Source organism: Varanus komodoensis, unplaced genomic scaffold, assembly GCF_004798865.1.
Source record: "Varanus komodoensis strain SLA01 unplaced genomic scaffold, ASM479886v1 scaffold102, whole genome shotgun sequence".
NCBI lineage: Eukaryota > Metazoa > Chordata > Lepidosauria > Squamata > Varanidae > Varanus > Varanus komodoensis.
The window spans coordinates 1,193,779-1,220,299 of record NW_025335279.1 but is presented as its reverse complement, the minus strand read 5'-3'; the positions used below and the strand labels follow the sequence as shown (position 1 = coordinate 1,220,299).

General features: G+C 44.8%; 1 protein-coding gene across 2 annotated transcripts; it reads right to left on the bottom strand.

The window, feature by feature from the left end:
- Positions 1 to 774: 774 nt before the first annotated feature.
- On the bottom strand, positions 775 to 21,340 carry LOC123017785 (zinc finger protein 271-like). 2 transcript variants are annotated; one of them, XM_044419359.1, is made up of 8 exons: positions 21,290 to 21,340; positions 14,200 to 14,357; positions 13,017 to 13,143; positions 11,800 to 11,892; positions 11,433 to 11,522; positions 8,386 to 8,487; positions 5,862 to 5,963; positions 775 to 3,955 (listed from the first exon to the last, which is right to left on the bottom strand). In XM_044419359.1, the coding sequence occupies exons 2-8, from the start codon at positions 14,233 to 14,235 to the stop codon at positions 2,001 to 2,003; spliced, it is 2,505 nt and encodes an 834-aa protein (XP_044275294.1). In that variant the 5' UTR covers positions 14,236 to 14,357; positions 21,290 to 21,340; the 3' UTR covers positions 775 to 2,000. The 2 variants fall into 2 exon arrangements, with proteins under 2 accessions (XP_044275294.1, XP_044275295.1); XM_044419360.1 differs by lacking the exon at positions 21,290 to 21,340 and having other exon boundaries at positions 14,200 to 14,456.
- Between the last annotated feature and the right edge of the window lie 5,181 nt (positions 21,341 to 26,521).

The window sequence follows — 26,521 nt, the reverse complement described above, 5'->3', positions numbered from 1 at the left end:
TATATATCTCTGTATGGCCCCATAGCTGAAGTTCTCTGTTTTATACAACAATCCATAAAAACAAGACAATAAAATACAATAAATATATCATAAAATCAAACACTTGTTAAAAATGTAAAACAGCTAAAACACACAGTGAAGATTGACCTTGTTAAAAAACCACACGGGATGGGTAACCCCCTCAAACTCTTGGGCAGCTAAGCCACTTCTCCAGTTGTCTCCTCATTCTCAGCTCTGGGATGTACAACAAATACTGTTTTTTATTAGTCTCTACAATGTGAAATTGTATTTTACTCTAGGGTCGGCTTTCTCTTTTTGTATGTTTATTAGTTTTGTAGCATCATTTTATTGTGATTTTACTTGTATTCTGCAATTGTGAAATGCCTCAAGCAACTTGTCTTCTACAACATTTAATGCATGCAATAATTAAATAAAAAACAAAATAAAAGCCAGTGTGGTAATTGAATTACCACATATGTAAAGGAAAGCTTTTCAGTTGTAAGAATCTAAAGCCATTTATACACTCATCTGCAGAATCAATTGCCAAATGACCCAAAGACTGAGGGACCCACTCACTGATTTGAGACATCACATCTTTGGTCCCCAGGAGGTAATTGGGAATAAAAAGAAAACACCCTCTCACTCTTTGCTTCCCTTATCACAGATGAAAAAACCTTTGATTCATAAATAAATGTATCATGACTATATCACAAGATATATAATTATCAAATACTTTATTTAATAAATTACATAAGAGACTTCAAAACAGCTGCAGCCAAACAAATATTCTTTTATACACCTTACATAGGAGCACAATATTGATAATTTTAAAAACCTAGAATTTAGTATGAATAAAAAGGGTCAGAAGTTAGATTTGAAATTGGAAGAGTGAATATTACATGGTAGAACAAGGCTCTTTGTGACCCACAAATGCTGGTCATAAAGAAATGCATGATACATAGCACTGTAGGTTTGCTACCATAGACCAGTGAGAAGAAAATGCTGCACTTTATTATGGTGTATATAATTTCTGTATAAGGTTGGGATTTCTGCATCATTCAGCCTTTACTTCTCCAGTGTCCTGTATTTTCCCCCTCTGATGCTTAAATAAAATCTGTAAAGGAAGTTTTTTTCACAACGTAGTGTATCTCCGGAATATGAGATGAACAGTTGAACTCATTCTGAACATTTTGTTACTCGTACAAACCTTGATGTTTTTAACATTTAATTCAGAATTAATGCTCCAATGTTTCCCAAAACACATCCAGCTGTGACTTAATTCTTTAAATCAAAGTCTGAGCCCTTACCTTCTAATTCATCCTTATACAGGAAAATTTAGGAACTCTTAGGCCTAAGTTTTTCCATACTCATTGGCCTGGTTTGCACATTAGTGCTGATTTGTGGCACTGTGTTACATGCACTGATCTACGATTTTACACCCCATTTCCCTCTGGCACTACTTTCAGTTGACCAGAGTCTTGTTTGAACCTTGACAACCTATATCAGTTTTAACAAACTACAGTTAGTTGCAACAATGTATTAAGGAAACAACCTAACTTCAAACTATGATTTAAGTTTCTGGCTTGTTCCTCTAAACAAGATGTTTTGGTTTACAAGTCCCCTAATCCCTAGTCACTGAGCATACTAGCTGGAGTTTATGGGAAATGTAGTCCAAAATATCTAGGGCAAAAGGTTGCCTACACTTGCCTAAGCCATTGTTAACACTAATCATAGTTAACTTGGTTCAGACAGAAAAGTAACCACTTTTGGAGGAAAATGGAATCAAATGCTTCTGATCACCTCCTTTCAGCAATACTGGGAGAGAGCAGTGGGATGCACAGGTGAACCTAAGACTTGCAGAAACTAATTCTCATAGATCTACACTGTTGTTTAGATGCAAATATTATTTAAATATTTTCTCTGCTGGAATAATTTTGTTTACTTATTCTTACCAACTGTGGTTTTCATTGTAGGCACAAACCCACTTTTACGTGGAATCTCTATCTTGCATGGATTTTTTCATGCCTCCTCAGGTATGCTTTGCTCCTGAAACTTTTGCCACAGACTTCACATGGATGTGGTTTTTCTCCTGTATGAATTCTCTCGTGATGAATGAGGTTTGACCTTCGATTGAAACTTTTCCCACAGACCGAGCACGTATGTGGCTTCTCTCCTGTGTGACTTCTCTCATGTGAAGTAAGGCTTGATTTTTGCTTGAAGCTTTTCCCACAGACTGAGCACGAATATGGTTTTTCTCCTGTGTGGATTCTCCCATGGATAATCAGGTGCTCCTTACGACTAAAGCTTCTACCACACACCAAGCATGTGAATGGCTTTTCCTGTGTATGTATTTTCTGGTGCTCGGTATAGCTTGTTCTGTGTTTGAATCTTTTCCCACATATTGAACAGGTATATGGTTTTTCCCCTGTATGAATTCTCTCATGAATAACTACTTGTGATTTATTACCAAAGCTTTTCCCACAAACAGAGCATGAATATGGTTTCTCCCCAGTATGTGTTCTCACATGTCCAAGAAGATTTGCTTTACAGCTGAAGCTTTTCCCACAGACTGAACAAGTATAGGGAGTTTCTCCAGTATGAATTCTTTCATGGCTGGTAAGGTTTGATCTTTGCTTGAAGCTTTTACCACAGAAAGAACATGTGTAAGGTCTTTCCTCTGTGTGGGTTCTTTCATGTGAAATAAGGTTAGTTCTCCCACTGCAACCTTTCCCACAGACAGAGCATTTATATGGTGTCTCTCCAGTATGGACTCGTTCATGTCTAATAAGGCTGACTTTGTGAATGAAGCTTTTACCACAGATGGAGCATGTATAAGTTTTTTCCTGTGTGTGGGTTTTTTCATGACTAAGGAGATTTGATCTTTGGTTGAAGCTTTTCCCACAGATTGAGCATATATACAATTTTTCTTCATTATGGCTTCTCTCGTGGACAGCCAGGTAACTTTTCCAGTTGAAGCTTTTCCCACAGACCGAGCATGTATATGGTTTTTCTCCTGTATGGATTCCTTTATGTCCCAGAAGGCAATCTTTACGACTGAAGCTCTTCCCACAGATTGAGCATTTATATGGAATTTCTCCTGTATGAATTCTTTCATGCTGAAGTAGGCCAGAGCACTGGCTGAAGTTTTTGCCACAGACAGGACACGTATATGGTTTCTCTCCCATATGAATCCTTTCATGTCTAATAAGGCTTGCTTTGCGACTGAACCTTTTCCCGCAGACTGAACATACATATGGTTTTTCTCCCGAATGGGTGATCTTGTGGGCAATAAGGCCAGAGCTCTGGCTAAAGCTTTTACTACAGACAGAGCAATTATATGGTTTCTCTCCTGTATGAATTCTCTCATGTCTAATTAGGAGTGTTTTGCGACTCAGATTCTTACCACAGACAGAACACTGAAATGGTTTTTCCCCTGTATGGGTTCTTTCGTGACTAATAAGATGAGATCTTTGACTGAAGTTTTTCCTGCAGACTGTGCATGTATATGGTTTCTCACCTGTGTGATTTATTTTGTGTCTAATAAGATGGGACCTTCGAAAGAATTTTTTCCCACAGACTGAGCATGCATACAATTTTTCTCCTGTGTGTTTCTTCCCATGGACCATCAGGTAGTGTCTCCAACCAGTTCTCTTCTCGCCATCTAAATGTTTATATGGTTCCTCTCTTTTCTGAAGTATTCTTCCGGACTTATGAATTCTGTTTTGTAGTTTGGTTTCTTTGATGTCACCTTCCTCACAAAATAAAGTCTTTCTCACTCTCTGCCCTAAGGCATTTCCTTGTTGCCTTGTTCCATCTTCATTCACAGAGACCTCTTCCCTCTTTGGATCCTGGGAGGCTCTAGCCCCTTTCAGAATTCCTAGTGCTGTCTTTTCTGTTGCCACTTGATTATTGCTTTCTAGTGAAATGTAGTCATCCCCTTTTGTACACCCATTGCCTGTTTGAATAAACAAAGACTTAAGTTACAAGGAATGTACTAACCAAACACTAATGTGTGTTACGAGCACTCCAAATATATACATACAGAGAGAGAGAGAGACTCTGCTACAGAGGAAAACAGTGGGAACTTCATACTAAGAGCTCCCATTCTCAATGCAGTATCATTGGCACTTCCTGTTTCTACTGGAAGTTCAATGCTGAATGGGCCAGCATCAAGAAACATTTTAATTTATTTATTTTAAAATAATTATATACAACTTTTCATTTTTAAGATAAATCCCAAAATGCTTTACACGTGGGAAATGATAATAATTCAAATAAAATAAAATCAATCCAAATTCTCAAAATAACTACAGGTAGTCGACAACACTAGTAGTCAGGAATTTGTCTGTACAAACACAAATGTCTTCTGTTGTTGGAGAAAATGCTCCAATCTAGTGGCCTGCCTGATCGCAGTGAGGGGAATCATTCCATATGGTGGATGCCACAACTGAGAAGACCCTCCTCCACATCATGACCAAGCAAACTTCTACGGTCAAGAAACCATCCCACCAACTTTAAATGCTGCAGGCATTACCTCTTTCAGCAAAGATGCTTCTGCTCCCTGGACCCTCTCTGGCTAGATCTAATGAATCATGACAAGGAAGGGTCCCAGGGGCACTTGATCAGCTGCATCACTGGAAGTGTCTTATCCACACAACCTGAAATTGATCCCACAAAATGGCATACATTTTTTGATGCACTGGACACCTCAACAGGACCTTCCTCATCCTTGGAGTTCGGATCTCTAAAGTACCTAGCAAATGCATCACAAAAGACCCTTGAGAGCATCAACACGTTATTGGTTTAGTCAATAAACTCAGTACCATTCAAGACTCTGCTGGAGCATGCAATGGAATTGGGATGCTGAGGGCTACACCCAGCAAAGACCCTCTGACAAAAGTCCGCTGGACTTGGCCCTCCTCTTCCCACGGCCACCTGCCTGTTCTCCTGCTTTCCACTCTGGCCTGGGCAACAGTGGTACTGGTGCAGAGGAGGAACAGCAGGTGTCATGGCTGGCTTGCTTCTAGGCTCTCTGCCCATCAAGCAAGCCACTGGCAGCAATAATGAGAAAGAGCAAATGCTACTGGTGCCCGGGGCCCTGTTGAGGCAGGAGAACCCCTGAATTCTACCAAGGGCCCTCCGAAGTCTGGGGCCAGCACAGACAGTGCAAGACGAGTGAGATTTATCCCACAAAAGTGCAGGCTTGAACATCACCCTGCATCTGCATGACGGGCCAAACGAAAAAAGGACCTGAGGAATGTGTTTTTTCCTAGTTTTGTTCCAGGCACCCTCTGTATTCTTCGGCAAGTGCAAACTGGGTTCTCATGAGGGTTCCTCTTTCTGCTGGTTGGTGATAAAGTGGAATTGTCATGCCGTGGTGTTCAAAAGCATCCCCCATTATCCCTTGGCAGTGATGGAAGATGATGATTCAGGAATAAATAATAAACAATGAGAAAAACACCCATTTACCAGTTTTGTAAACATAAGGTAAAATGGGAATAGTTAATTCACCTATCAAATGTTAGCAGAAATATAATACCAATATAATATAAAATGCAGATTCCTGTGAAAAATTGCACATCTCTGAGATTAACTGAAGGTGAGAGTTTAACGTAGCTTGCTCAGTAAGAAGACAAAATAAGATAAGCAGTGAAGAAACACTGACTGGGGTGAACAGCTGAGGGGATCTTGAGAAATCACGGTAACCCCAGGAAGTAACAGTCAAAAGCTGAAACCAGAAATCATGGACTCTTTCTTAAGACAAATATTTTTGGCTCTTCTTAGTGACTTGAAAAGCAGCAGGGAGCAATTGATACTAAGCAGATTTTTATATCCACGATACATCCAAACCAGTCCCTCACCTGACTGGATGCCTGAAAACGTTGCATTTTCCTCAGATATCTGGAAATCTGGGGTCCACATCTCCTCCTTTAATTCCAGTTTTACTATTATACCAGGAAATCCTGTTTAAAAACAAAAACAGACATGTGGAAAAGAAAGTCAAGGTTAATTTGCTAAGCTTTACCAAATTAATATTTTGGGGTATTGCTACTAAACTGGTATACAGGCGAGAGACTCAGAAATCAGCAATCTGCAGTAGATGCGGAATGAACAGACTGCATAAATAGCCAGCCCCAGCTGCCCACAACTTTGGGCAAGTTCTGAGCCTTAGGAGCCAGATGGGAAATGGAAGTGCTAAGACTTTGACTGACACTCCTGGCTTCCAGATGACCATGTCCACTTCCTTGCTGAGTGTCTTCTGAGAGTTTAGAGAATATAGACACTTCTGGACAGAAGCTCTCCTCAGGTAGTGGCTCAGCTGATCTCCAGATCAACACCCTTGCATTGTCTTTCTTTTAATTCCTATACCACTTTGAAGCTTTCTGGGTGGTTTACAACAGTGTGTAAAAACAATGCTATACAGTACAATATAATGCCATGAAATTACACGTTTCGCTTTGCTGTCCCCTACTTCAAAAGAGCTGGAGTCCTCTGGTGTTTTCACAAGTGGTACCTGGCTGAGACGAAGACACATGCCAGGGAGAGTCAGAAGAGTACAAGTCTCTCTCTCAACCTGGTTGGCATGATTAAACATGGGGGGCGAGTGCAAGGTGGGATCTGCCTATTCAATACCTGGGTGTGGTTTGTCATGTCATGTGAACCCAGGGACTGTGGATTATGTAAGGGTTAAACTACAGACCATGGGTTATGCCAGGATTTTAAAATTACTACAGGCAGTCCCCAGGTTATAAACAAGCTCCATTCTTGGGAACATCTTTAAGTCAAACTTGTATATAAGTTGGATCGCATACATCATATGCAAATTGGATTAGTATATGGATATATTTTACCTTTCTATGCATATAAAACATGTAATAAAAGCTTCCATATATAGTCAGCTCTCTACATCCATGGTGGTTAAGTGAAAGCAGCATTCACAGGGGTTAAGTGCATGGGACCCCGCACAAAAGTGGAAAAACCATTAATATCTCCCCCCACACCAAACCTTAACCCTTTATACTGTTGACCATAGATTTCCTAGATTGCTTCTCCCATCTGCTCTCTCTCAGACCTTGGTCTGATCCACCAGCGCTCTTCTTCATTTATTACATTCTTGTGTTCTTATTCCCCCACTTCCCTTTCACTCACCAGTGCCTCCTCTTTGCACCAGGAAATGTTAAAAGGGTTTCCCTCTCAGGATGGGCTGGGAAGAAATGGGAGAGCCCCGTCCCCCATCCCCTTCTCTTCCTCTTGTCTTTGGTCATGGCAGTTTTCTGCTGTAGGCCACAAAACTCCAAAAGTTCCCATACTTGTTTACTACGAACCGTTTGTCTTTAACTCAAATGTTTAAATTGATAGGCTTTGTGGCAGCTCATTCATAAGTACGGATATTCATAACCTGGACATTTGTAACCTGAGGACTTACTGTATTAATTTTTTTATTGTACATTAAAAAACCCTAACCACATCAATAAAAATACAGAGAAAGAAAATGAGCAAAACTGAGACATTACCTTTTTTAATAAAATGTAAAAAGATTCATAGCACTAACTACATCTAAGTTACAAATCTCTTTATGTTAATATATAACAGAACATTCTACCATTATTAAAATTAATTATGTATAGACTTGTTTAGTCCTGGCCTAACTCACTGTCTCTTGGCTCACCTGACATAACAAGCCATGGCCAGTTCAAAACAGCTGACTGCACGCAGCACCCTCCTACTGTGGCTGATTTAAGCTTCAGGAAGCCACAATGGGCTACCTGCCCATGCAAAATGTCCCACTGCCTCTGAACCTCCCGGTGACCTGCCTTGGAGCAAAACAACTTCTGCAGAGAGTGTGAACAATCCTGAAGAGCAGAGCTGTATTTATTTTATGCACATTATTCAGGGAGACAGTAGGCACTTAAAGGTGAGAAAAAAATAACAGGCATCTGCAGCTAAATCTACATACATTCAGACCATGGCGATTCTAATGAGCAGAAAAACGGGAGGGTGGGGAGCAACCTTCTGCCTTTGTTTGTGTAGCCTGCAAACTCCGGCGCAAACCCTTTGTGTCATCAGTGATTTAGCAATTAGAGGAACCGTCTGGGGCACCACGACAAAATACCGTCATGGAAGGTGTAGCTGAAAACTTGCTGGATGCTAAGCAAGGTGCCCATTGCTACTTGATAGCAGCGCACTGCCTGCCTAGCCATGAGGAAGACAACACTAAGCAAGATGGACCAACAGAATGACTTGGTACCAGTCCAAAGACTATCCCAAAAACCCAGAAAGAGACAGCTATGGCAAGAATTGTGGTGCGAGAAGATACAACTAAGTCAAGTGAAGCCTTTAAAATTCTGGGTTGTGAACCAAAAATTAGATGAAGAGGTTCCTCACCTGTGTGATCAGTGGCAATATCTGCATTTTCCTCGTCTCCTTGGGGATTGAGGGCCCACAGCTCCTCTTCCTGCTCTTGCTTTAATGCAACGTCAGGAAAACCTGGATCAAGAAAAGGGAGGTGAAACGAGGCAGTCAGATCGGATATTCTAATATCTTGTGTTGGAAGTAGTGTGCCACTAGCCAGCCAGGGATTGGTCAAGAGCTGAGGGTTACTGATCATTTGGCTTTTCAGATCCTTCACCTGAGCACCATTCTGGGTGGGAGGTCCCTTTCTTCTACCATGCCCAACTGACCAGGAATCATGGCTCTTCCAGATTTTCCAGCTGGGAGATCACCCCAGAATTCAGAATTGGAGAGAGGGAAGCTTTTTTTAACTGTTGTAAATTATAAGTCAGCCCGGGCCCCTAGTTTAGTCAAAAGGCAATTCATGAATGTATAAATAAAATATAACCCACTTTCCAAGTGTAGATCCCTATGTAGCCACCAGGAACACACAAGAGGATGGTGTAAACAAAATCTCAAGGTTTGCAGAAGCACAAACTATCCTTCAAGGGGCAGAGTGTGAAGCGGAGGGTGGGAGGGAATGTGAAACAGCCAAATGTGGGCTGGGCATGCTCAGTGGGCACAGAATGCTGACTGACTGCTGTGCAGGGGGAAAGAAAAATGGGAAAGAGGAGGAATAGCCCTTTTCTTCCAAGGCCATGTGATGCACAGATCCATGGCTTCTCCAGATGGGAGACTGCACCCAGATGAGGAGAATCTGTGTGAGAACAGGGCACAGGGGCATCCCATGGGTGCACAGGGTGGAAAGGGCAGCCTAGTACAGGGTATGCAGGAATGGATGTCCTCTTTCCCTTTTTAGATGCAAAAAGAGGGCACATTATCTATGCTTCCTGGGATGGAAACATGGTCAAAGTAGTGAGAAGAGAAAACATGGCCTTCACATGGCAAAAGGGAGGAAAAAACCTGGTAAAAGCTTCAGAAGAACGCAAGGCACACAAGGTTTTCTCCCTCTGCAGTATAGAGGCATGACCCATGAGGGGCAGAGCTGTGACACTCCTGCAACAGCCGACAACACTTCTGGACACGCATCCTGCACAGTGGCCTTCCAAGGCAGCAAGAGAGGCTGGGCTGTCCGAGGCACATTTTGCTGCCATTTCTGTGCTGACGAAAAGGCTGCCTCCACAGAAAAGTGCTATTTTGAAGCAGAACATGTGGATTTTGCACACATAACAAGTGAGCTGTTCTGCACACTTATTAAGGCAAAACTTCAGTGATGTTGAAAGCCCTTTAACTCTTTGTTTGCAGCACGGCGGGCCTCAGGGCAACTCCTCCCTGAGACGGTTGGATGAGCCAGACCGCCTTGGCCGCACGCTCAACTGCACCATGTCCCCACTTATTAACTCTGCAGCCCCGCTGTTCCATTCCAACCTCTGCCTGGTTGGGATCCAGGCTCTGGAACTCCTTCCATAAAGAGATTCCATCTTACCCTTTCCAGGCTGGTCTTCCATATCAAAGCCATCCTATTTAAGAGGCCGAATTTTATTGCTTCCTTGCCACAGCTATTTCTGACTGTACTGGTTAGTTTGTCTTTACCCTGGTTCTTCATTTTATTTACTCTCAGGGCATCTCTTACTTAATCTTGTGATACTTCCCACCAAGTTCAGATAAGACCATAAACAGATAAAAAGAGCCCTGCTAAGGATCCTTCTTTTCCAGCCGCCTTCTACCAAGTGGCCAACCAGCTGTCCACGGGAAACCCACAAAGTCAGATATAAGCACAACAGCACCTTCCCACCCATGCTCCCCAGCCTCTTATATTGGAGGCAACACAGGACTAGTGGTCATGGGCAGTCTCCCCCTTCATGCATGCATGCAATCCCCTTTTAAATCCTTCCAAACTGGCGGCTGCCACTACTTCTCGTGGGAGTGAGTGGCACAGTTCAATTCTGCGCCGCGCCAAGAAGTTCTTTCTTTCATCTGCCTGGAGTCTCCCGCCGATCAGCTTCATGGGGTGACCCCTTTGAGTTCCAGTGTTATCAAAGCAGGAGAAAAATGTCTCCCTGTCCATTTTGCCCACACCAGGCATAATTTTGCACGCCTCTGTCACGTCACTTCTCACGCATGCCTTTTCTCCATCGAACCACCCCAGCGGTGGTAGCCTTTCCTCGCAGGGAAATTGCTCCAGCCCCTGGGTCATGCTAGTTGCCCCTTTTCCAGCCCCGCAATATCCCATTGGCGGTTCAATTACCAGCGCTGTGCCTGCTATGTCACGCCAGGGAGGTGTGGAGCAGCACAGTCACGCCAGGGAGGTGTGGAGCAGCAGCACAGGACTGGCGGCCTCATTTGCAGTTCCTTGCCTAACTCAGTCCAGCCAGGAGCTTGCCTTTTCACAGCAGCTGCACCTCGGGCTGGCATTTCCACCGAGCTGCCCACCCGTTGTTGCTCATCATGGCTTGGGGATCAGAGAAACTGGTGGAGTGACAAAGCGTTACAGCAAGCAAGCAGCAATCCCCGGAAAGAGAAAGAGGGCAGTGGGTTGCGCAACTTCTGGGAAGGAGAGGCGGGGGGGTGCAGTTCCAATGTCTGCTTGTGGGCTGTTGTGTTGTGCCAACCCACCACGGACCCCAAGGGTTGTGCGAGGCTGCTTGATTCTCGCGGAGCCCACAAGGACCGCATGTTCGAAGTGGCAGCTGCTGCCCCCTTCCCCGGCATATGCAGCATCACCGTGGGTCAGTAAACCACGGGGTGGAGGGGGGATGTTGTGTGAACAGACCCACTGCACGTTTGTTCTATTATATTATTTTATGCCTGCCATAAAGATCTCTTACCTTCCTGCTTTTCTCTTTAACTTCGATTCTTTTTATTTACTTTACTAGCTTTACTGTTTTCTGATGTCTCTTATTGCATTTGTTTGTTGCTTTGTTATGGCTTGCCTGCTGCAGGAATCTGTTACCCTCTTGTTGGCGTTTCTTTTTCACTCTGGCCCTTTATTTTACGATCATCCCCTGGCCCCCAATCCTACCCCTTGCTTGAGCTAGTACCTGGAAAGGCCGTACTGTCCTCACACCTCTGGTGGTCCAGGACCCATGAGGCTTCCTCCTCTTCCAGCTTTATTATCACATCAGGAAATTCTGTTTGCAGAAAAGGAGAAAAAAGTTAGAAGGAACTTTTAATCACTCCAAAAAAGGGAAGAACCAAACTAAACTGGATTTTGCAAACATTCCCAGGTTTCTGTGCAGCCTTCCCCAAATGGTGCTTTGCAGATGTGTTGGGCTTCCACTTGCACTGGCCACGCCGGTTGAGGAGGATGGGAATTGAGGTCTGACACATCTGAAGGGCACCTGGTTGGGGAATACAGCTTAGTGCTGTAATATGAGCTTCCCAAGGGTTGGGTTGCTCTTTCCCCACCTGGGTCTGGCTCAACTTCATGATCATCAGAAATCCAGGGGTCTTCCTCTTGCTCAAGCTGGGAGATCAAGCTGGGCTTTGCAACCGGAAATCCTGTTCAGATGAAAAGAAACACAACCAGTTGAGTGAAATTTTGGCTCTGAAATGCGAGCAGGCACAAGACTTTGGCTATGGTGAGATATACTGCATTACTATTTAAACTCATGGCATTATTTCTCCTCAACGTATTCAAATATGCAAATCCTGGGTTCTGGCAAGATGTGGCTGACCATCCTGGCTCTTGCTGAATTCCAGGCAGGAAGGGCTGCTCCCTTCCCTTCTGGCCTGTGGGCTTCCCAGAAGCATCTGGTTGGTGCTTCAGAAAACAAGACCCTTCTGGACTAGGTGTGCTGGGTGCAAGGAGAACTGATCTTGCTCTTTCCCACTGCCGAGGTAACTCTGTGTGCATCGCCTCTGTAATTCTGAAGCCCACCTGCACACTGGCGCAATGCAGAAAAAAAGCGGCCTCGAGTGGAAGAAGCACTTTACACCAGCCTTCATCATGCTGGAGCCATCCAGGTATGTTGGACTACAACTGCCAGAACTCCCAGCCAGGATTGGCCATGCTGGCTGGCTGGCTGAAAGTTCTGGGAGTTGCAGCATGAAAGGCTGCAGCTTGGGACAAGACAGCCTCTGGGGGCATCCTGTAACAGCAGAGGGTCAGACTTGATGGCCTTCATGGCCCCTTCCAACTCTACTATTCTATGATTCTATGATAATAACACTTGAGCTGCACAACTTCTTCCCTTAGGTTTACTTTATTTCATGCCACATGCTGCACCTCCATCAACGTGATCCACAAGGCAGGCCACAGGGCATGAAATGATGGGAAATGATAAGCCAACATAACCATTCCACTGGCCATCCCAGCACCAGATGCTGCCAGTCTTTGTGAGCCACTCTCTGGAGCACTGCAGCCAGAAAGAGCTCTTGTCCTCCCTGCCTGCCTACCTGGGGGCTGCCAGAGCCAGGTGCCTGCTCAGCAGCAGAAGCAGGATGCTGGACTGGGCAGGCCTTCGGTCAGATCCAGCTTTTATTTTATCTTATTTTAAATTTGTATGCTGCTCACTAATCCAAATGGATTCTCTCGATGGCTTAGAGTAAAAGAGAGGGAACGTCAAAAGTGTGTGGGGAAAGCAGGACCTTTTCCATCCAAGGATGATCAAGAGAACTCTCACCCAAAGAGGACAAGTTTTCGTAATTCTCTTGCATGACGTCCCAGTACAGAGCCTTTTCAGGTGGACCCAGCAGAGCCCACTGGCTCTCCGTGAAGTACACAGCCACGTCCTCAAAAGCCACGCAACTCTGGAAATAAAAGGAACACTTGCAGGAAAAGGGCAACACAAAAAACCACTACGTACTCCATTGCTGTGGACTCTATGGCTCCGTGGTTATTTATTATTATTTTCGGAATTTATATATTTTTTACATTTGTGTTCTGACTTTCCGTCAGGGTGCCTAAGGCAGTGTATATGACCCTCCTCCTCCCCATATTAGGCCCACAACAACCCTAGGAGGTAGGTTAGGCCAAAAGCCACCCAGTAAGACCCCGGTCTTCTCAGTCCTAAGATAATAAGAGGCATCCGGGTCAGAGCAGCACTCTACCCAGACAGCAGCCAACCAGATGTCCCAGTGGGATGGCACAAATCTGACACGTGGGCAATGACACCTTCCTGCCACATTTCCCAGCCATGGGACACAAGCATGTTGCCTTTGATCCCAGAGGTGCATGCAGTTCTGGTCCAAGACTCTAACCACTACACCATACTGACTCTCTACTGTGGCTGTTTTAAAGGGCACACTGGACTGAGGGTCCCTCTTACAGAAGGGCAGCTTTTAAATTGACTAATACAATCAACAAATAATATAACAGAGTGCTTTCCCTAGTTTTTCTCCCTAATTCTTACAACAATCCTGTAAGTTAAGCTGTTCTTACTAAGTGAAAATATAAGAAAGTGGCTTGTGTTGGGTTACCAAAGAGGTTATGGTTGAACTGAGGATGCAGCGAGTAGGAAATTGGTTGCACCCACATATAATGCTAACCCATGGTTTATTTACACCATGATTTATTCACCTACCCATGGATTGTCTGGCTCATGATCGGAACAACCATGGTTTTTTTTCATTCCTGGGTTGTTTCTTCCTTACTTTTTTGCCTGTACCTTGAACCCCTTTGCAGCATGGGAATGCCAACAATATGTCACTGAGTTGGCTGCCTGCTGATCAGGGCTCTTTTCTGCAAAAAGGAGGTGGAAGACTCCTTGGCTGTTCCCACCACTGCTCAGAACTGGATCAAGACAAATCTTGTAATAAAGCTCCATTCCTGCTGCTCTCCCAAGAATTCCACACCTGGCCCCGTACCTGAGACGCCTCTGCTGCCAACGCCAGTAATTCCATTTCCCTCGGAGGAAACAGGCAATCCGGGGGGCTGGAACAGCGACAGCAATGACGTTACATTACGTGGGGCGGCAGCAGAACCGGTGCCTGTGATCTCAGCCCAGAAGGAGACAGCCTGTGCTCTAAGATGGACAAAGAGACCTTTCAGATTGTGACAGGGTTGCGTGGTTGTAAAAGACGGACAGTTTGTTTTCATGAGCAGAGAAGGATCCCGGGTCATAGGACCAGGAGGACTGATGCAGGCCCATTTCCAGACTGATGGTCACACGGACTGCATTCCAAGGAGGAATTCCCAGGCAGTTGGAAGCAGTGAAAGCTGCCGGGGTCTGTTTGAGTCTGAACTCATCAGAACTTAGGCTGAGCACACTGTCTTCAGTGCAGGGCTGTGCCCTAGGATGTACAAAAAGACACATGATGCGTGTACCTCCATGTGCGCACAGACTGTCCTTCCCTTCCTTCTTCTTCCTCCCTCCCTTTCCCTCTTTCTCCATCCCTCCTAAATAAGTATGGACCTCCAAAGTCAGGAACGGAGCATCAGTTCAGGATGCAGCTTTCTAAGACTGTAAAATCATTCCCATAGAGTCAATCAGAATTTGAACTCAAGTCCTTTAAACTCAGTTCCTTGAACCATCAGCTGGCAAGAATTCAACAGTCAGCGCAGTTTCCACAAAGGGAAAGACACCTACATACAGCATGTTTGAACAGAGGCAAAATATTTCAAGTTGAAAGGATTTTCCCATGAGGCTCAATCATTATTAGCATTAACACTTAGCACTTCCACTGCTCTTTGTAAGTGTTCAGATAACACCATGCGCATTATCTCTATACTCCTGACGTGACTTCCAAAGTAAAAAAGTAAAAAGTATAAAAATAAAAATAAATAGTTCTATGCACAAAACACCATCTTTATGTCGAGGCTTCCAGGACCTACATCAGCATCCTTTGACCTTCTGGGCATAATGCTTTTAATAAGGTCACATATCTTCCTCCTTTATTATATTATGTTTAATGTGTTTATTTAAGTTCCATGCCACCTTTCCATCTCAATGAACTGCAAGGTGGCTTGCACAAGGCAACACAGCACAGCATGTAAAAAAACAGCGGAGGAGGAGCCTGATAGCCCCTAGACAGCATCAGAGCATTTTTGATTCCCAAATCCAAGGTCAGAAACGGTGCTCTGGCTACTGAGCTTGGAACCGGAGCTCCCCACTCCTGACCCTTTGCAGCCAGCATAGAAAGAACGCCCGGCCGCTCGCCAAGATCAGGAAAGCAATTCCAGAACGGGGGAAAGGAGGCACTCTGGTGATCCTGGAGCCTTCCTTTCTTTCTTCCTTCCTCCTGCTTGGAATCCTGCACCTAGGGGGGAAAGCCACCTGGTGAACTACAGAAGGGTGGCGAATGTGGAGATGCCGCTGCAGCCCCCCTTTCAGGCATCACAAGAGGGGCTGTTCTCTAAACCAGCACAGAAGTTCACATATTGGCTATGAGTCATGATGGGTAAATGGATCCACCACATTCGGAGGCAGTAAAACTGACTAACAGTTCCTGGGAGAGGGCACAGGGAGCCAATAAGCAAACATAACGGGGGCCAGGTAAGATGGGAGTCTGAGTCAACACACCTAGAGGATACCATGTTTGGGAAGGCAGGCCTATGGCCTGACTGAAGAGAGACCACAAGTCTTTTTTACACAGAACAGGTTTCCAGCTGAAGAAGGCACCCTATAGTCAAGGAAGATCCAGTCCAAGTCCTGTTGAAAGATTAAGAACCAGCAGAAAGAACAGCTGGACTTTGGAGTTATCTGTTAACAGCATCTGAAGCAACAGAGTGAACAAAGTTCACAGGTCAGAGTCTTCCAAACTACAGTGAAACTTAACTGTATATTTAATTGAATTACAGAAATGTCTAAATATGTATCTGTACATATAAATGAGCATGTGCAAGATAGTACCCTCCTTGGTGGTGGTGGCAGCGGCAGCAATGATGATGATGCACACTTTTTAAGCAACTCCTAATGTTCAGGTCATCCTCAACCTGACATCACTGCAGAACCAATCACAGTTTCAATAGGTTGCCAATGATGGATGCAGGGAAGCTGCAGGGAACAAGATCACAAAGACTTGGATTCAGATGCACAACAACCCAAGTTCACAGGCTGAGCATATAGGTTGGCATCAACGGTGGGTCGTTGTTGAAACGTGGAGTATTGTTGTATCTGAATCCAGGTGCAACAGGCTGCCAGCACCCACTGGGTCAAGTCATTCTCATGCTCTGGCTGAGAAACACAAGTAGCTAGACCTGAAGATAAATGTGAAATTTATTGGACAGGCCTCGAGCCAATAAAGGTAGCCTAGCACAGCTGGGGAAACTCAGCAGCACAGCTGAGCCTCCCCGGGAGGAGGCTGTGACATCTGGGAGGCAGTAAGTGGAAAGCAGGAGGGAAGAGGGGTTGGAGAAGGACAGGAAAACGCTTCATGCTAAAACACAAAGGGGACGAGTGTCCCCCTTACACTTGGGTTTCCTTTGATGGGGAGCCTGGAATGCCACAGCAAGAAGGGGCAGAGGAGCTGCAGGCACCTCCACACCTGGGCATCGCATCCTTTGCGGAAGTCGCTGATAAGCGTCAGGTGCAGCTAGGCCTGGGGACACTTCGGCAGGGGCAGACAATTCCTGGCACCTGGAGCCAGGGAAGGAGTGCTACTGGAAGGCCAGGTGCATCGAGCTGTGCTGGACATTTGGTGATTTAAAGCCTGGGAGAATTAAGAGGGAGGTGTGAGGCCCTGCCCTGAGCAGGAAGCCTCCAAGCTGGCTGAATCTCAGTGCCACAACAAAAGGTAAAGGCTGCCGAGTGCATCCCTTTAGAGTCTTGTGAGTATGGAGGCTTTGGAATAGGGGCGGGGGGGGGGGGTCAGTGGACCCTTCCTGAAGGTGAGCACACACCAGCCAAGATAATTAACCAAGCTCAGCAACCCACAGTTCACAACCAAACAATAAGCCATGGCTTCTCTTCATGGGTCGTTTGTGGTTAGGGTGCTGGTTTTAACCTATAATGCTTAATGTGGTTTGGGTTCATAATGAACAATGACCAAACAGGACCATTTGGTTCCTGATGACCAAACAGCAAGAGTCAGTTACTAAGTTTCTATCAGAGGGACATAAGGGAGTCGAAAATATAAAATAAATCTCTGTCCAGAGGGTTAGAATTTGTAAAGAGAAGCTTGGAGGCAGATGTTTTGACACTAAATGTCCTAAAAGGAAGTGTAGGTCAAGAAAACCATGTACAAAATGTAACTGAATGTTTTCTGGTGATTATGTTTTCCCTTTTTGATCGATGTGTCCTGCTTTTATTGAGTAATGTTCCCTGCTATGACATTTCTGCTAATAATTACAATAATTTTTGTAATAACTACAAAAAGCTAAATGTATAAAATTTGCTTTGTATGATGATGGCGGCACCTGATCCCAATTGGATTATATTTATCATCATAAATTATCATAATTATGATTGCTTTCTTCTTGGGTTTTCTGGTTTGGTTGTTTGTTTTTTGTAAGCCATCCAGAGACTGTTAGTATTGGGATGGCATATAGAAATTTTAAGTAAACAAAAAATAAATAAATATTGTTAGTGTTCACCTAAAACACAGAATTTTTAAAAATATAAAACAATTTGCTGGCATAGCCTGTCATTCTCACAGCTGGCCACATACAAAAGGGACTTTTTTGTCCTCAGAAAATGATGTGACCCACATGAAGCTCCAGCGAAGGATTTGGCCTGGAGTGTCTGTAAAGGCAGATTCCCTTATGACTGTTTATGCTCCTTTAACTTAAGCATGACTAGTTTTTTTTTTTTTTTTAAGTCCACGTGATAGAAAGGTGAAGATCTGGCTGAATACATAGAAAGATTAAAGAAAGAGTTTTGCATCAAATCCAGAGAGACAAGATGTCTCTGCATCAGCAATGAGAGCATGGTTTATATGGTTGTGTAACAACTGATTCCAAAAGTAACAAAGTGCTTGAAGATAAAGTGGGAAAATGAGTTAAAGAATGCAGAAAGCATTAAAGTAATTGCTGTTCATCTTGCAGCAATGATAATAAAAGGAAAAAATATAGGAACAAAGTTGATGGTTTTATAGATTCAGACTTTTGAATTGCAAAAAAGAATATTGAAAAGGAGAGGATGGAAGTAGAAAATGCCTATACAAAATAATGCTAGAAGAAAAGCCAATCAATGCATGCCAATAAATGCCAATGAATGAAAAAGAATTTCCTTGAAGTTGTGTCCTGTCAGAAATCCAGCACAAATATTACAAGGCTGTGTCACTTTTCTTGGGGTTGCAATATGCTGAATTAATCAGAGATTGTGTATTGGAAAAAGATAAAACTGTAAATATATATAGATTCTTATATGCATTTAGAGTAAGTATAAGGTTTTAAACAATTATAGAAACAAATATTTTTTTCAGAATATGTTCAAATTCAGAATGGTTTTATATAGATGCATCATTATTAACAATGCTTAAGTGTGTGGCTCCATTGAAAAGAAAAAATGTTGTACAGAAAAGGTCCAAACCAAGTTCTCCCGATAACCCCTGAAATCTAATATAGCTATAAAATACTAAAAAAGCCAAACCTGCATCAGTATCTCCCATCACAACCCAGCTATGGATCCTGCTGCCAACAAGTTCCGGGGCTTAAGCTTAGATATTGCTTTAACAGCAAGAAGCAAAGAGCTCACCCCTCACCCGCCAAACTGTTGATTAAGGAAAACTATAATACTTTGATAAGAAGCTAAGGACAGCTCTGTTTTGAAAGTTCCCATAGCATTATTCCTGAGGCACTTGAAGAACAGAAAACACAACCCAAAATCACATAAGGTTTGTTTTGGCAGTGCAGCGAATGCATCAACTATGTCTCCCAGCAGAGTTACTCAATTAAGTTAAAATTATGATGATTGTTCTCCCTCCTTATCCCCTGTGTCCAATACTCTTCCTTCACAGGCCCAAGCTGTGAGATGCCATAACATCCAGCCTGGAGACGGGGGTCTACATAAAGCTTCCATACAGCCTGGAATGCCTAACCCTGCCTAATCTTGGAAGCTAAACAGAGTCAGGTCTGGTTAGAATCAGGATGGGTGACCTGAGTGGATGATTCTGATTATTGTTGTAAACTGCCCAGAGAGCGATGGCGATGGGTGGTACAGAAATATAATAATAATTACATAAATGCCAACAGAAGAAAGAATTTCCCTGTACCCAAGAGGGATGGCCCATTCCAGAGCTATACATCCTGAAAGCAGATCAAAAGGTCAATCCTGCAACCACAATGTCAAGGAAGAGGCATTGAGAGCTCAACAATGGACACACCTTCCTAACTCTCTGGCAACTTCAGCCCAGAAGCACCTGCATTTTGCCTGCAGTTCCTGATCCAGAAGGAAAGTGGTCGGTGATTTAATGAAATCTGTAAGACCTGCAGAGTTGAGGAAGGTCAGCAGTACAAAGGGACATCAACCAACTCTCCAAGAGAAAGAGGAGCAAGGCAAGACTTGCAAGACCAAGGACCTAATTGCAGAAAAACCCAAAACCTTAGGGTAAGATCATAAGGAAGCAACAAACAACACTTTTGTACGTTCAGAAACACTTTGAAAGAAGCCTAGTTAGCCCAGATTAAAGAGATTCCTACCCAGATTCATCATACCAGAATCAAGAAGAACGTGGTAGCCCCATAAGCCATTACTGATCTTATAGCCCAAGGCTGCCCTAAGACTTTTATTTGGGCCAGAAGGAGGGAGTGAAGAATATATTTTTTTATTATTTTTGGTATACAGCTACTATAAAGAGTTGGTTTGGGGGTTTTTTAATACAAAATGATTTGCTGGTGCTACTTGTCTCTCTTACAGCCAGACAATGAGCAAGAGGGACTTTTTTGCCCTCGCCAATAATGCCTGTTGGAGCGGCTCTCCCAGTGCTCCCTCCAGAGCCACATCACACTGGGGAGCAAGGCTGCAGGCAAAAGGTGTAGGAGCCAGTAGTAGAACTACCAGTCTATTTTAGCTTAAAGCTCTTAATGCTACTAAGTTGGCCTTAAGAGAAACCAAGCCTTTCAGCATGTGGGAAAACATGCAAAAGCGAAAAAGCCAGAAAATAGATATATGGTGAGAGAAAAAGCGACATGGTGATCTGGAAAGAGCCAGATCAAGACCCCAGTTGGTACACATTCTGCCCCTGGGTATGAGGTTCAATACACCAAATCAACTGTTTAAAGGTCACCTTCCGCACTTTGAACTGGACCCCCAAACACACAGGGCACCCGTGACTGTGATGGAATTTTGGTGTAAGATGCTCCATGTTTAAAACTCGAGATGCAGGATGAGGAGGAAGGAAAGCAGAAGCAAAACCACCATCTCAAGCCCCCTCACCAAAGGTATACATCCAAGAGATGGTCTTGCCCCAAAGTGAAGAAATAAACACAAAGCAACAAGGAAGAATATTAAACTAAAAACCTTTCTTACTGGGTTCAGTGCTGAGTTCAGCATTCCGTCAAAAGCTTTAGAATTTATTCTTCTCAGTTTTGGGTGGTTCCTGAACGTAAAGCTCAGGCTTGGGCAGGTTTGTTTTGGGTTTTTAAACTGCAACTCCCAAGAACCACCCACCCGGTAGAACAGGGTGCAAAAGACATACTAAAAATAGTGAGCCGAAGAATTTGTTTTGAGTGGAGTCCCAAAACTAGACAAAGGTCACGGACTTCCCATAGGAAAAAACCACTCCTGGTGACCCGAAGCGTTCTTCATTTCAGCAGCACTGCTTAAGGCGGGGCAGGGAGGATCCTCCTTGGCTGGATATTGCTCAGCACCCGGGAATCAGAAATCCTTGCCGATCGCCCAGCCCTCACCCAGCAGACCCAGGGAATTGCTCCAACTCCCCTTCCCCGTTTGGCACTTCTGACCAGCCTCTTGCTCCGTCGCCCCGCGGCTTCCCGGATCAAGGGACTCTCCCGCACCGCCTTTCCTGGGGCCCGCGGATCTGGTTGCCTTCTCACTCCTGCACCGGCAATGCTCACCCGGCCGCCGCCTCCCGGCCGACTGCGCCTTCCAGCAGGGTCCGCTTGGGAAGTGCCGCTTTCACTGCGGCACCGCTTTTTCTTCGGCTGCCGATTCGGAGCTCGGAGCCCTGTTTTCCGCTTCCCATCATGTGACTGGGGAGACGGCAGTGCGATAAATCCATCCCTTTCGCGGATCCTGGAGCAGAGCGCGGCGATGTGCGGCTCGGCTGTGGGGCCGCGGCTGCTCCTCCGCATCCCCGACGTCCTTCTCCTGGCGTGGGCTCGGCCGGGGACTGTTCGTCCCTGCAGAAACGCAGGAGCAGAACACCTGCGTTGCCCGCCTTTCAGGGTTGTTGTTCTGACTGCAAAATACCGTGAGTGAAGGACTTTGGCCGTTTAACAACTCTGCCTGGCCTTGCTATAGAGTAAGGCAATTGAAGGATGATCCGTCCCCTCCTACTGGTCAGATTCCAATGTAATTTTCTGTTTAATGGGAGAGGCTAACCTACCACTTTCTTAACCTGGCAGATTAAGAAAGTCAGTATTACATTAGTGAGACAACTTTTTTTAAATTATTTACCGTACCACATTTTTTTCTGCAAGGAGCCCAAGGCAGCTTATAGAATCTTCCTCTTTCTCATCTCTGTTTCATCGTCGCAATAACCCTGTGAGGTAGACAGGCTGTGAGTCAGTCACTGGTCCAAAGTCACTTTTGAGTGAGTCACCCAGCCTAATGAAGACTAGATCCTGAATTTCCCAGTCTCAGCACTACACCACACTGGCTGTCTGGAAGAAATGCTGGCAGAAATACAAAGGAATATTGGGAATGCAGATTATTTATTTATTTATTTATTAAAACATTTTTATGCCGCCCCATTCGCCGAATTAGTGCTATTAAGTCATGGTTTAATGATTGAACACTGATTTATTATTAATAATATTAATTTCTATACTGCCTTATTACCAAAGCTCTCAACAGATAAAATGCCATAAAATAAAAATACAAAATAGAAGTAACAATAAAACATCAACAATTACAGTACAAAAGTTAAAAGCCAAAGTTAAAACCAGATTTGAAAAAGCTACAATAGTTTTTGGGGCACAAGTCACAAGCAGCTGTTGATCATTATGGAGGAAGTGGGGACTCCCAAATGGCAAACAACTCTCAGGTCCCCCTCTAGGGTTATGGGGATGCTTGGGGGGGGGCCCTCCCTCCTCCCTCCTCCCTCCTCCCTGCAGCTGCCCTGGCTGGGCTCTGAAAACAGAAGACCATTTTTGGAGCCAGTACATGGTGGGGGCAGGATTTTGAAGAACAGTGGGTGGGGGGAGGAAAGAGGAGGCACTGTCTTCCAGGGAACCCAAGCCATGCCATCTATTGCCTGTCTAAATATTTTGGAGGACAAGAGTAGAATGAAGGCATTTCTGGCCTCTGCTCTTTTTTTGCTTGCCATTGGATCCTTGTAATCCTCTGACTGCAGAGAGCCGCACCGGAAAGCAACTTCTAGAGTAAAAATCTTTCTCAATACTATGATCAACAAAAAAGTTTTCATTCTGCTTTGTGCAAATCATATTTTGATGTGATTTTACAAGCACGTTTCTAATAAAATTCTAAAAATGTACCAATGTTTTCCCCTTATGCAGTACAAAATCAAAATCCACCCAGAACAATGTTGGGTGTTCGCTTTGACGTATATTGTTTAGCGGTTAACTGGCAGCCAAAGTCTTCCCAAATCACTCCATAAAGACCACCTGAAAAACATCCGGGCAGGAAGATTTCTTGAATGAAGGCATTCAGTGGGAGATAAGCAGCACCGAGGGAGAGGCTGCAAATTTGGATGACTGGTCCCAGGCTGAGCTCTTGCATCCTCCAGCTGGTTCCTGCCCACAGGCTGAGCCACAAGAGCTCGAGGGCTCAGCCTCAGATACAGAGCAGTGCAAAATTCAGGACCTACATTTGTCTGGCCATGAGCTTTATTTGGAGACACGTTCTAGCAGGGAGTGAAGCCAAAGAGAGTCCCCTTGCCTAATGGTCAATATAGAAAATAAATAAATACTGAGTTTGTCACAATTCCACAACCTTGCTATAGAAAATAATAGACTTTTCCATATTTGGGCAGAGGTGCCTTTGTGGACATACAGCCAATCAGCCGTGTATTCCTCACTTTTACTATCCTAACTAATAATCAAGTCTTGGAGGGTTGAGGGGTGAAATGGGGGAGCAAGAAGAAAGATTCCCAACTGTAATATAATCCTGCACTAAAAAAAGGGACAGGAAATTAAATTTGGAGGATGGGGAAGGACCAATCACCCAGCCCTCTGTGCGCTGAATGGTGTGAGGGGGCGGGCAGGCCTTTGACACTGGTTGGTCCTGGAGTGCCTCCGGGTGCAGATTCAGCTGCAGGGAAAGTCAGCAGCCAGCAAAGTGGGAACAGCTTTGCCCATCATTCACCTTCTTGTATGGGGGAGGAGGTGTGAGAGGCCATGCTGTGGAAGGCGCTAGGCAGGATTGTCTTTCCTCTGCCTGGACTTCCCCTAACTGGGAAAGGCCCAATCAGGGTGAAGCAGGCCAGTTGTGGGGGGGGGGCACTGCATGTGGGAGTCACTGCTTTGCTCCCCCCCCTCCTGGAAAGGGATCAGCACTCCGGGCAAGGGATCTCCAACCTCACACTAATATGAGGACCCTTTCCAGAATGGACTTGGCTGGCAGGCCAGAGGTTTGCTATACCTAATCTAAATGATACATTAACTAGATTACTCGTCCTAAACCTAAGGATAGTTTTCTTCTAGTAATAATATGTCCCATAGGTCCCACAGGTTGTCCTTATCATGAAAGTTTATATGCTTCCTAAGTACTGTACAAAATATAGGGGGAAAAAACAGAGGTTCACAAGCAAAGGGTAAATGCATGTTTATTCTTGTTAATATTTTTGCATTGCCTTTTTGCCAAAAAGCCCTAAAGAAAGGAAGAGAGAAGGAGGGGTGGTCATTAAAATCCACTTGAACTGGAACCCAGGACTGAGTTCAGTGCTTTTGCTCTTTATCGATATCTTCATTTCCCAAGCTGGTACACTCCAAATGTCGGGTTGGACTATAAATCCAGTTGTCCTGAGCAGAACGGCCATTGTGCCTTGGATTCTGGCCACCCCATTCCCTCATTTAATCTCACGTATGTGGACTCTATAACAAAATGTTGCAGTGTGGAGTAGTTCTCATCAGGATGCCAGTGCCTGGATCCTTTCTTAGGATCCTCTCTCCCATTCTGCTCAGTATCCCAAACACTGTGGAAGTTCTAACAAAGACGCCCCGTTCTGCTTCTCCTGTTTGTTCTTTGGGTCCGACAAGCCATGAACACAAACAGGAGTCAGAGACTTAAAGTACCTCACTGACAAGACCCAGAAGTACGAGGAACTCAAAAGCCGCATGGAGAACTGCATGCAGCTAGCCGTGTTTGGTCTCAGTGTTGAAGCACAAATGGCTGAAAGTGTGCATATGAAAAGCACAATCAAAATGTTGAGAACAACAAAACAGTGTCTTTTCAGATATCACTGACTGTCTGTAGTCAGTGGTGGTTTTGAGCTGGCGCTTTCTGGTCACAGTGAAACTGCGAGTCCCAAAGACCCAGGGCTGTTGAGAGGGCTGTTACTCTTGGGGCATCCACTGACTCAGCCATGGAGCTGGGCCTGCAGAGAGCCACAGCCGGAGAGGTCCAGCCGAGACGGTTCAGAACGACCTGCTGGCCTGGATGCCGATGGTGGTGAAGAACCATGTTAGGGAGCAGCTGAAGTGCTCTCGCTTTGTGGCAACAGAAGCCGGTGAGGGACTTTCTTTCTCTCTTTCTTTTTTGCGGGTATTTGCTTTCACTAATTTCTTTGCCCACAGACCGGAAAGGACGTGTTTCTGGAGGTGGTCGTGAGAAGACAGCTCCCCAAATGCTCTCAGACAGACTGCAGCTTGAACGGCCAAGGAGCCCATGGCGGGAACGTTGTGCTTGAGCAGAGACTGGCGCTACCTGAGTGTCTTCGTGAGCCAGAGGGGGGAGCGTCGAGGTGAGCGCTGTCCAGGAGGCCTCGGTGCTTCTGCGACCGCTGGAAGGTGAGTTCCTGTACTTCTTGTCCGTTCCACAGAATATTGCCTCCCGTGGAAGCCTAGGACAGGCAGCCCCAGAGACCAGCCTGCAATTCTGCAGCAGTCAGGAAAACCACCTCGGATGTCGTCAGCACCGTCAGTTCTGCCAGAGAGGCCATTCCAGGCTTGTTCTCTGGGTTACCTCCGGAGCCTCTGCTGCCCAGGGACAGGACAAGGAAGACCCCGGATCAAGCACACACCACCCTCACTGCACATGCAGAAGAACCTGCTGCTTTGACCAGCCATCTTGCCAGACACTTGGCAAGGGTGGCAGTGTTGCCAGGTTGCTTGTTTCCTGTGCATAACCACAGTTTCCCAGAAAAGACACGTAACCAAGCTTTAGAGGCCTATTCAGTGCTACAAAAGGAGAGACCAAAGACAGAACTTTCCATCTTGTGAAGGAGGAAAGAAATCTATTGTTGCAAAAAATGCTTTCACGCTCCAGCACATGCTTTTGGAGAACGGTCTGGAGACAAAAAAAATAGTGACATTGTTGAGGTTTGTGTTCAGCTCTCCGACGATGAGAGGATGAATAGCGGGGCATATGCCCCTGCTTTGAAGAGGATAAACACTTTCCTACCGAATGTGAAGTCAGAGGACAAATTCAATGCCTTAGCAATGCCGTCTCTTGAGAAAGAGATGATTAAGCAAATTCCAGACTTTCATCACAGGGCAGTTGAACTGTTTGCAAGACAGGCAGAATGTCGCATCAGCTTTCTCTGTAAGCACTGAGAATAAGAGGCAGTGCTGTGCATTTTTCAAGGCTTGAGTTTTAGTGACAAGCCCCAGTCACCTGGCAGGCGCATCAGGGATAGGCTGGCTTAATGTGTGGTGCAAACCTGCCCCATGAATTCTTTGCTAAGAAATTCGACAAATTTCTGTACTTTCTTCCTGTGGGGATGATTGGATCTCCTCCTTCCTTAAAAACAGGGAGTAGGGAGCAACTGATGAAGAAACCAAATGTTTCCAGTATCCTTTTCCCCCCTCTCTCTAGTGATAATAATATTTTAAATACACTGATTGATCTTTGGGGATTTCTGATGTGGGATTTCTGTATTTAGTTCGGTCATGAAGCAGCAGGTAATATATCCCTTGCCATTTTCCAAGAACAGTTAGCCATTTTTT

What these genes read in the sequence shown, in the direction of transcription:
- LOC123017785 (XM_044419359.1), bottom strand. Translation starts at nt 14,235, where the DNA reads ATGGAATTACTGGCGTTGGCAGCAGAGGCGTCTCAG. An exon ending in TGAAGTTGAGCCAGACCCAG is followed by an intron (nt 11,523 to 11,799) that starts GTGGGGAAAGAG and finishes TTCTGCAAACAG; the next exon opens with AATTTCCTGATGTGATAATA. An exon ending in GGACAGTACGGCCTTTCCAG is followed by an intron (nt 8,488 to 11,432) that starts GTACTAGCTCAA and finishes TTCTTGATCCAG; the next exon opens with GTTTTCCTGACGTTGCATTA.